This window comes from Nothobranchius furzeri, chromosome 6 (assembly GCF_043380555.1).
Source record: "Nothobranchius furzeri strain GRZ-AD chromosome 6, NfurGRZ-RIMD1, whole genome shotgun sequence".
Classification (NCBI taxonomy): domain Eukaryota; kingdom Metazoa; phylum Chordata; class Actinopteri; order Cyprinodontiformes; family Nothobranchiidae; genus Nothobranchius; species Nothobranchius furzeri.
Genome location: NC_091746.1, coordinates 60,882,704 through 60,893,147, shown reverse-complemented (window position 1 = coordinate 60,893,147; position 10,444 = coordinate 60,882,704). Strand labels below are relative to the sequence as shown.

Sequence of the window (10,444 nt, the reverse complement as noted above, 5' to 3'; positions counted from 1 at the left end):
TCCAGGGTTTAGCTTCTCTTTGATGCTACAAAACAAAACAAAAATGATTATCAGAAGTGTTTAACTGATGTAGGAAACACCTACGAATGAAAGTACTGAAGTCTGACGTGCAGAATTAAATTGTGACAGAATGTAATGACTGTCTGTAGGTGTTTTATACCAAATATTCACACAGCCACAGACAATTAAACCCCCATTCTAATAAAAGATCGGTCTTCTCTAAGATTTTCGGGTCCTGCCCAACAGTAGCTTAAATAACACAAACTGGTACACTTGTCACATGTTGCTCACTTCCTCCGGGCACTCCCCGGTCTCCTGACCTGCCACAGGTGATTGTGGATGGTCAGAGCGTCCACGCTAACGGAGACACTCTTAGCGGGAATGACTGTGAACTGCTTGCGGTCTGAGTTGTACTTGTAAAGCTTGTCAATCATCTTCCGACCGATGGTGCGTGGGCCTGTGCCTGTGAATTTGACGATCTCCTCGGTGTCCGGTGAGTAAGAGTAAATGGCGCGGAATTGGCAGCCACCGTCTCGGAAGAGGATGATCAGGTGGTTGGATTCACACTTTTCCAACTCCTGGAACACAGAAACAACAGTCTTTTCTGAAGGATTACGACAAAACACCAAGTTCCCTAAAACGCATATCATAATCATAAGTGACATATTATTTCAAGCATCCTCATACCTCAAGGACAACATTCTTCTGGACTTCATTGACTTTTCCAGCAAGGCAGCAGTGGGCGATGGCGTTAATGATTATTGGCTTGTTGGATTTAGAGCTCGGCTCCTTGAAGAGTTTAGGACCTTTGAATAAACAAAACACGAAGAAAATAAAAATGCACGCATCCTTGTATGTTTTTGTTTTAAAGAATAAATTAAAATTCAACATTTCTTTTCACCATTATACTCAGTTGACGTGATGGACGAGGCTATTGAGCCGTTCTCCCAGTCCCGCTCCATGTTCCTGCTGGACGTTCTGCTCAGCACAGGAAATGAGTCCATAGAGCACACAGATGCAGCCCTTATGCACATGTGTGTAAAAGGTTGGTCTGATAAATGTGAGAACATGTGGGATTATTTGAACTCAATGTTTATGTAAAACAGTTCTCACCTGTTTGACTCCGCCCCACCAGATATGACGCTGTCTGCGTCAGTCACCAAAGAGAGCGTTGATCCTCGATGACTGAAACTCATATCAGCTAAAAATAAGGACAGAATTAAAGACCTGAGGTTAATTTTCATTAAATGTAGTGATTTACATTTCTGAGTGTACAATATTGACTCTTAAACCACATTACTTACTTTTAAAGAGGACATATTACTTTTTTCTAAAGTTATAATAGTTCTATGGTTGATCCAAAACATGTTTATGACGTTCTTTGCACAAAATCTCTCTCACGTAAAGAGATTTCAGCTCTAGTCTGTTCTTAACATTTTCAGTACTTTCCAGAATGAGCCATTAAAAAGCTGGAGCTGGCCACGTCCACCCATCTCCCGTTCAGGCTGCTATAAGCTGAGAAGTTCCAATATCTAGGAGGGGCTTGGAGAAGAGCAGCTGCTCCTCCAGCAGCACATGAGTGGTGGTTTTCTGTTAATTTTCCAATTTGTGACTTCAAAAATGGGGACTTTTGGAAATGGCTCGTTTTAGGCACATAATTCCTGAAACCAAACACTGACAGAAAACAAATGAATGGATTTGTTTCACTTTTGGAGGTGAGTTTTGCATTATATGTCCCCTTTAAACATTGGCTGCTTAAAGAAAATCAAACTCCAAAATCCTTTTTTTTTATTTTATATTTTTGCAAAAATAATTAATAACAATTTGGTTTGGGGGATGTTTTTTAAATCAGCTGTGCGTGCTTGGTATTACAGCATGCAGAGCAGGCAGGAACCTTCACCTCCCCTGCAGCCTGCTGCTGAACTCTGGGCTTTGATTAACAAGGACACCTTCAAAGAATCGCCTGCACAACACACACACACACACACACACACACACAGACACACACACACACAGAATGACAGCAGGTGCACAAAACAAAAAGATGAGCTAATGAGTTCCTACAGTCGACAGAAATCATTGAAGAGTGAAGAACAATGAGCACTTGACTATAAAAACTCACGTGTGGTGGATCCTTTGGGGAGGCTGCTGGAGTCTTCCCGGTGCAGTGACTTGGGTCTGTTCCTGCGGGGTCTAGTCCTTGTGCGAGGTTTGATGAGACCCTGTTCCTCCATGAGGGCTTGCTGCTTCCTCTGCAGGTATTCTTGTTTAATTAGCTCTCGGCGTGCCTTCTCTTCCTCCTTACGAACTCGCTCCTCCTCTGCTTTTCGTCTTGAACAAACAAGCGTAAGATTTAGAACAGGGGTGTCAAACTCAAATTCACACTGGGTCAAAATGAAAATCTGGGATGAAGTCGCGGGCCAAACTTAATATTTTTTTAAAAAGTGACGGCAAATTTGCACATTTTCTTTATCAACATATATCCAATTTTGAACCTTTTAATGTGGAAACAAACTTATTTTTGCATCAACACTGAATGTGTAGACATAAGAGGCAGGCCGGTAAAGTTAACAAAATAAAGCATTTCAAAATAAAATTCCGCAATAGTCAAATGTGTTCGTAAACAGACACTGCAGAAAAACCACACAAACACGCACACACATACACACACATCGAACGTGTGTGCGTGTGTGACCACGTGAAGGGGGGTGTGGTTTTTGGTGTCTTTTCACCGGAGCAAACAGGACAGAGAGGCAGAAAGTCTGAGGCAAGCAGTTAGGATGGATGACTTTAAATTAATTATGGAAGTTGAGAAACACAAGGAGCTGTACGACCCCTGAAAAACATGCTTATTTATGTACCCATGTCGGAAGAAACTGCTAGCATACAGCTGCAGAATCGGAGCGGGTTCCAAGAGATTCAACTGGCAGAAACAACTCATACCATAGGTTCACACACACACACACACACACACACACACACACACACACACACGCACACGCACACGCGTACAAACACTCAAACGTAGAGGAAAAGAGCTGAGAAAAGGCAGAGAGGAAGTGGAGGACATCAAGTGTTTAAAAGAAAAACTACAGCTGAGCCGAGGCGCGCCTCGACTGGGGCGCGTCTGATCTGAACTGAGGAGCGGCGAGCAGCGGCCGAATTTCGTGAGCGATTCGCTTCTCGGCGCTTCCGTGGCCGGTGTGTCCCCGGCGTCATGGTGTTGAGCTGAGGAGGAGACTCATGTTCTTTTGTTCATCTTCATCATAATAATGACAACATTAGGAGACAACAGGTGCTCACATAGGTTTGTGCTGCTGAACATGGAGAGCGTCTGAGCAGCTTGACCACGTTGTTGTGTCGGGGAGGAAAAACAACAACTACAGCAGCCAGAGTCATGCTGATTTGAGCGTGTCGCTGCTCGCTTGAGTTATATCAGCTCGGTCTGGAAGTTAGTTGGAAAACTTTCTATTTCAGTCGTGAACACATTACTGAGCGGTTAAAATCTCAGTTTCTGGGCTTCAACGTCAGCAAATAGCTGAGTAAACCCAGCGCTAAGTGAGAGGAGTGTATAGTTCGTCTGAGACAATGGAGCTGCAGACACCAGCAGCAGACGTTGGAAAAAACACAAAGGAGGGGGCGCATCGGCTCTGCGCTAACACCACAAAGCATCATGGGAATTGTAGTCTTTGCTGTAAAATCGGCCAGCGGGTCAGTTTTAATATATTTTTTATATTAATCTCACGGGCCACATAAAAATGCTCCGTGGGCCTTGTGTCTGACACGTGTAATTTAGAACATCTGCTTCCACACTCTTGTGCTCACACTCCTTAGAGGACTTTTTGTCCTTTTCTGTGTGTGAACTTACCGAGCCTCGTCACGCTTGAGCTCGCTCTCTACTTCCTGCTGCTGTTTGCGAAGTCTCGCCTCTTCAGCTTTGCGCTGCTGTTTGAGGAGGAAGGCGGCACGGCGTTTTGCCATTTCGTCCTCTGCCTTCTCATCATCCTGGAAGGTGAAAACATTATTTTCATGTCTCATATAACAATTTACAGACGAAGAGTTGCACAAACTTGAGTTTTACCTTGAAGAAGAAACCCAACACATTCTTCTGCTCGACATCTGCTGTGCTGTCTCTAACGTCTGTGCTGCCATCATCTACTGAACCTTTTAGCTCTGACAAGTCAACCTCAATCAGCTGACCCTTGAGCCAGGTACTCTCATCCCCACTGACTAGCTCTCTGCTTGAGTCAACCACGTTTATTTGCTCTTCTTCTACATCCTGCGATGAATATTCAGATATTTTGGAGATCACCGGTGGATCCTGTGACTTTGGCTTGCCTGAGCAAAGATCACCTCCGTCTCTGCTGCCTTCATGGACTCTGAAGGTGGCATTCCTATGGATGCTTCTCTCACTTTTGGAGCTCTCAGCAGGACTCCCTGTGTCCTGTTCTCCGTCGGTACATTCAGTTGACGAAGGCATGCAGTCTGAGAAGGAGATGGTGGACTGGATTGAAGCCGTTTTGCTCTTTTTCCGTTCTGCTGCTTTGCTGCGTTGGCTGGAGCTGAGCTTGGGAGGACGCCGAACAGGCAGAGAACTGCTGCCGCTGATATCAACAAAGTGAACTGCAAATGACCTGGAATCTGAGGTAGAGGATGTTGTTGTTTGTGCGGTGTCAGGGGCTGTGCTTTGGCCTGACTGTTCAGGCTCAGGGGGTGAGACCACATTCTGCTTCATCAACAGGTCTTGCTGGAAGGAGAGCTGCATCATCTGTTGCTGAATAGAACTAATAGCTTGATTGAGCAGATCGATAGAACGAGAACACTCGTTTACGTCAGGTTCTGAGCTATTATCCTGGGACAAGGTGCTCCCCTTGTTGTCTCTGCTGACCAGTCGTCCCTCTGTTCGACCTTTAAGAGCATCGAGACAAGAATCGTCCTTGCAGGAATGGATCTTAATTTTCCTCCTGTTGGCAGCTGACAGTCCAGAGGACTCCTGGGAATGCTTCAGGGGTAAAGGAAGCGTGTCACTCTTCCCATCGCCCTTCTTAACAATGTTCAAGAATGCAGCTTTCCCCAGCTTCAGTCTCTGCCTGGCTGACAGGGCCTCCATCTTCTTCTTCTGGTACTCTATTGCACGCCTCTGCTCTTCCAGCTGCATGTGAAGTTGAAGCAGCTCTGAAGGCACAACTGAAGGACTAACCATAATATTCTTCTCCAAAACCACGCTAGTAGATTCTTTTCCTAACCATTGAGGGGCAGTCTCCGAGCCATCTGGCGTGGTCTTTTGGGAGCTGCTGGTACTCGAGTATCCCTCCCGGAGACCAAGTTTAAGAAGCTTTCTCTCTGCAAAGCTGGTCATTTTGACCCCGATACTACCCGAGGCGCTACAGCTGCTCGCCCACGATACAGTGCTTGGGCATGGGCTTGAGCGCCCACTGGCATCTTCCTTATCCTCCCTCTCAGTCACCTTCGAGTCCTCTCTAAGTTTGGCTGACTCGCCTTCTCCGTCTCCAAATTCAGGCATGTATTCCCCCTGTAAACAATGCCCTCTTCCTGTCCTGACCACCTCTTTAGTCAAATCTGTCTGATCATCCTCCTCCTCCTCTTCCTCGAGGTCTGCGATGTCCGAGTCAGAGTCGTGTTCCGGTTCCAGCCCAGTGAAGAATGCATTGCAGTGTTCTTGTTCCCCTGATGAATGAAGGAAAAAGCCTGGAGACTGAGAGCTAAGCACTGATTCTATTACGGGTTTGGGTGTGGACACACTTCGGTTTGACTCAGCCACAAGGGGTTTCCTCTGTATGTTGCATGCGATAACTTTCTTAGCAGCTGCTGCTCCTCTAAAGTGACCCTCACCACTTTCCTCCTGCTTGTTCACAGTGATGCTCTTCTCTTTGGCTCGTTTTTGGACAGCAGGCATCAAAGGCTCCAGATAATAGCTGTCTGCATGGTGGTCCAAAGCAAAGGGGCTTCTTTCATGAATACGAGAAGTACTAAAACCCCTGGAGGGTGATGTTGCACTCTGTATTTCCAGCTCATCCTGCTCCATGTCGCTGCCAATTCTATGTCTAGAAAATGCAGAGGGGTGGAAAACAGAAACGAGTTCCTCCTCCTCTATTTCCTCCTCTTCATCCTCTATGTGCATGTGACTGAGGAGACTTTGGCCACTCAGTCTGTGCTGAGGCAGTGCTGACCCCAGCATGTGTTTGGGAGTAATGCTCAGGATGTTAGAAGCTAAGCTGTCTTTGCTAATGGACCGAGCCAGGCTGATACTGTCAACTTCATCCTCCTTTGCAAAGTGCAGAGTGTAGGGCACGGGCTGGGACAAGGGTCTGAAAGGGAGTAAGAGGACAGGCAAAAAAGTTGCATGAGCTAAAATAATAATTGATGAAACTATTAAGTATTTATTATGTCCTCATCAGCTGCTGTTACCATGAACGTACCTTGCCCTCCTCTCTGGCCATGCCAGTATGGAGTCCTGATGTTTTCCTTGTGATCGTGCTACGGAGCTTGGCCTGTTTCTCACCTCTGTGCAAAGACAACATCAGACACATTGGTATAACGTGTTTCTAAAAGACTAAATAACTTTTGATATAATTCACACTTTAAAAAGGGACCTGGTATCTTAAACAGCATTGACCTTTTTCCTGTTGACCGGAGGCAGCTCTGGGAGTCTAATGGGTTGGGGTCTCTGACCTGCTTTCCTATGTTAATGTGCTCTTCTTCTATATTTATTTCATGCTGGTGTTTCAAAGTCAAGTCCCATTAATTGATCACACACTGGTGAAATTAATCTCCCATTTTTCCCCATCCCCGTGGGGAGCGGTGAGCTGCAGCTGTGGCTGCGCACAGGAACTATTGGGTGGTTTAACCCCCCATCCCAACTCATTAGAGCTGAGTGTCAAGCAGGGAGGAGTTGGGTCCCATTGTTAAAGTACTTGGTATGACCCAACCGGGATTTGAACCCTGACCTCCCAGTCTCAGGGCAGACAATGTACCACTAGGCCACTGAGAATCATCTTTGTATATTTTGGGTTTTCTTGTTTCCCTTTATTAAAATTGTGTTCCTTATTTTTAACATTGAGAAACAATATGTTCTGAGAAAAGCTGGTACGACACTTCATAAGCTTAGACATGCCATCTTAAATTTGCATAACCCAACTTTGGCAATATATGAATGTTGGTGGCTGCTAACCGCAGAACAAAGCTAGCATGAGCTACTGCTAATGTCCTTGTTGGACTAGAGGAAAACACCAGATAAGAATTTTGCAGTACACATTTAACAATCCAGGATGTACTGAGAACATCCAGACTTTGGATGAATGCCAGATAGATCCATAGCTTGCCTATCGAATTCCTGATACTGAACATGGCTGTAAACAGTTACCTGCTTCAGGTAGCACTGTAGAGCCAGAGGGGTAAACCAGCCAATCAGCATTCAGCTCGTTTAATATGCCCTGGCCGAGTGGGCGGAGCAAACCAGTCTTTCCATTGTAGAGCTTTACCACGGGTTGTATTTGGCAATTAATCGTGGCTCCTGGGTCATTTTGAGCCCCTAAAAGGATTAAGTCATATAGAGCAGGGGTTCCCAATCCTGGTCCTGGAGGGCCGGTATCCAGCAGGCTTTGTGGTTTTTCTGCCCCAACAGACTTGATTCAGTGGTTGAAACACCTGTGCAGCAGCTCATCAGGCTCTGCAGAAGCCTGTTAATTAGCTGCTGATTGAAATCAGGTGTGTTGAAACAGAGTTCAAACTAAAACATGCAGGATACCGGCCCTCCAGGACCAGGATTGGGGACCCCTGATATAGAGGCCCAAAGATCAGTTTCCATCCATTCATTTTCATCCGCAGTTGGGTCACGGAGCCAGCAGCCCAAGCAGAAAGGCCCAGACTTCTCTCTCCCCAGCTACTTGGACTAGCTCCTCTGGGAGGAATCCCAAGGTGTTCCCTGGTCAAACGAGGAACATAGTCCCTGCAGCATACCCTGGGTCTTCCCTTGGGCCTCCTCCCAGTTGGACGTGCCTGGAAGACCTCACCAGGGAGTCATCTAGGAGGCATCCTGACTAGATGCTCCTCTTGATGTGGAGGAGCAGCGGATCTGCTTCAAGCCGCTCCTGGATGACCGAGCTTCTCACCCTATCTCTAAGGAATAGCCCAGACAACCAGGGGAAAACACCCATTTCGTCCGCTTGTATCTGTGATCTCGTTCTTTGGATCACTACCCAAAGCTTGTGACCATAGGTGAGGGTAGGAACGTAGATCAATCGGTAAATCGAGAGGTTTCCCTTCTGGCTCAGCTCTTTTTTTTACCATGACAGACCAGTACAACGCCCGCAGACGCAGCACAAATCCACCTATGGATCTCACGCTCAATCTTTCCTTCACTCGTGAAGAAGATCAGTTTCCAAATTTAAAAAATAAAAGTAGGGCCCCTTTAATAAATGGAAGTATTTGCTTAGAAAGGTACTATGTTGAAATGGCCAAATTAAGTCACCATTTTCTGCAAAGTGGCAGTTCGGAGGAAGAGGTTCAGAATGACAAAACTCAGGTTCATTAAAGAGCAAGTCACCCCCAAATAAACTTTTTATGCTGATTAACTATATAAACGAGTGTCTAACTGTGCTGTAGAAATGTGTAGTCAATAATTTGGCACTTCAGCGCATCTTAGTTAAAATTTAAATATTCTGCCTAAAACTGTTAGTGCTGCGCTGTTGCCAGGGAAAAATTCTGCACTGTATTTGAATTTAAATTAGCCACCGCTAATAGCGGTATGCTATGATGTTAGCTGATACATTAAGATGTCACAATGTCGTTGTGAGCCTGTGTGTGTGTATTTGTTCGCGGCTCCGCTCTCTCGGTCTGCCAAGCAACAGCATTTGTTGCAATTTTCAAACATGAAGTGGGAGTGAAGTAAGTTTCTTTAATTATTTAGCTAAAGTTCTAAAGCAGAAGTAATTTGTCCACAAATGTCTTCCAATACTACACACTTAAGTTTGCTTTGTCCATTATTTCTACACTCAATACACAAATGTGATGGTTTGATCCTTATAATTTGAAACCGAGCAGATGAACTGATATTTAAAAAGTGCTACCTGAAGTAGCATCCTCAGCCAGCTTCTGTTGTCTGTGTCTCAGGGGCAGTAAAGAGTTAGATGAGGTGAAAGAGGATGGTTTAGTGCTGAGGAGAAAAAACAAACTAAAGGTTATTCATGTCTATTGTGTTCATCAGTAGGTAGTCTAAACAGCATTATTTTATTTATTTGACTGAATATTTTGAAATAATAAAAAATCTAACTCTTTAGTGCACAGGTATATGTTGCTATATTACTATTTAACTAAAAACCTTTAAGTTTCTTTAAAGTTTTACATATACAGAGAGAGACAGAGAGAGAGACAGAGAGAGAGAGAGAGAGAGAGAGAGAGAGAGAGAGAGAGAGAGAAATTTATTATCTCCAGTCATACTAGTTCAAAAATGGAAGCAGGTTTGAATCCTGCAAACTTCCAAAAGGCTTAAGTCAAAGTCTGTCTCTATGCATGGCCTCTTTCTAAAAGCAAAAGGTCTTACTGGATACCTGAGGTGAGGGCTTGTGGTTGTGGTCAAGATGTCAGCCGAGTTAGACGAAGAAAAGAAACCTCTTTTGGTGACGCTGGAAACAGGCGAGTATGATCGAGAGGTTTTGGGCTGCAGCATGAGCCTCACTACAAAAAATGTTTTAAAACAGCACATTAAAGTAGAACAATTGGAAGATTTTATTTTTAAATCAAGTAAGTAGAGAAAGTGTTTAACCATCTTTGACTTCCTGAAGATCTCTGGGCTGTACAAAGTCTGGTTTCATGTTCTCAAACCACCAGAAAAGCTCAGCAATGAAGACCATCACATTATTCTGCAGAGCACAACAAACAAGGTCAATGCAAAAAAAAATTAAAAAACATCAAAGTACCTTCAGATCGGGTTATTTTCTGTGAAATTCTAATAAAGTTTTACACACTAAATGTGTCCCTATTCCTGAAGATTCCCATCCGTACTAAAATTATTCAGTTCAATGAAATAAATATAAAACTACCAACAGGAGCCCTAGTTTGAAGAAAGGTCACAATACTTATAGAAGAATAAAGCCACCCAGGTATGTCAATTGGGCAATTATATATATTTTTTTTCTCGGCTAATATGAGCAAGCTAACACAGCTATAGAAACACATTTTCCAGAAATGACCTCAGAGTTTACCAAGACCTTAAAGGGATATTCCACCCCTATGTGAAATTTAGTCTGTGGCCATACTCCTCAGAGTTAGATAAATGGGAAAACCATTTTGTAACCAGCCTAGTCGTTTTACCAATCATGCAGTATTCTGTTTGATTCTGGAAGAGATGCACTACCTGGGCCACTTGTGTGGGTTTTAGGCATGCATCAGGCAGAGAAAACATCTAAGTAGATGCAGAAATGAC

The 10,444-nt window shown here is 44.4% G+C and overlaps 1 protein-coding gene across 6 annotated transcripts in view; it reads right to left on the bottom strand.

The window, feature by feature from the left end:
- The window catches only part of camsap1a (calmodulin regulated spectrin-associated protein 1a), a 49,559-nt gene continuing 39,115 nt past the window's right edge, over positions 1-10,444 (bottom strand). For 4 of the 6 annotated variants that reach the window (XM_054744481.2, XM_054744482.2, XM_070552399.1 and 1 more), the window contains 12 exons: positions 9,785-9,881; positions 9,570-9,696; positions 9,090-9,175; positions 6,441-6,525; positions 4,082-6,329; positions 3,869-4,005; positions 2,123-2,331; positions 1,901-1,963; positions 1,114-1,201; positions 902-1,023; positions 688-806; positions 1-578 (listed from right to left, as the gene is read on the bottom strand). In XM_054744481.2, the coding sequence (XP_054600456.2) occupies positions 288-578; positions 688-806; positions 902-1,023; positions 1,114-1,201; positions 1,901-1,963; positions 2,123-2,331; positions 3,869-4,005; positions 4,082-6,329; positions 6,441-6,525; positions 9,090-9,175; positions 9,570-9,696; positions 9,785-9,881 (3,672 nt within the window). In that variant the 3' untranslated portion in view covers positions 1-287. The remainder of the gene's footprint in view (positions 579-687; positions 807-901; positions 1,024-1,113; positions 1,202-1,900; positions 1,964-2,122; positions 2,332-3,868; positions 4,006-4,081; positions 6,330-6,440; positions 6,526-9,089; positions 9,176-9,569; positions 9,697-9,784; positions 9,882-10,444) is intronic. The other 2 variants (XM_015943002.3, XM_015943003.3) reach the window with 1 other exon arrangement.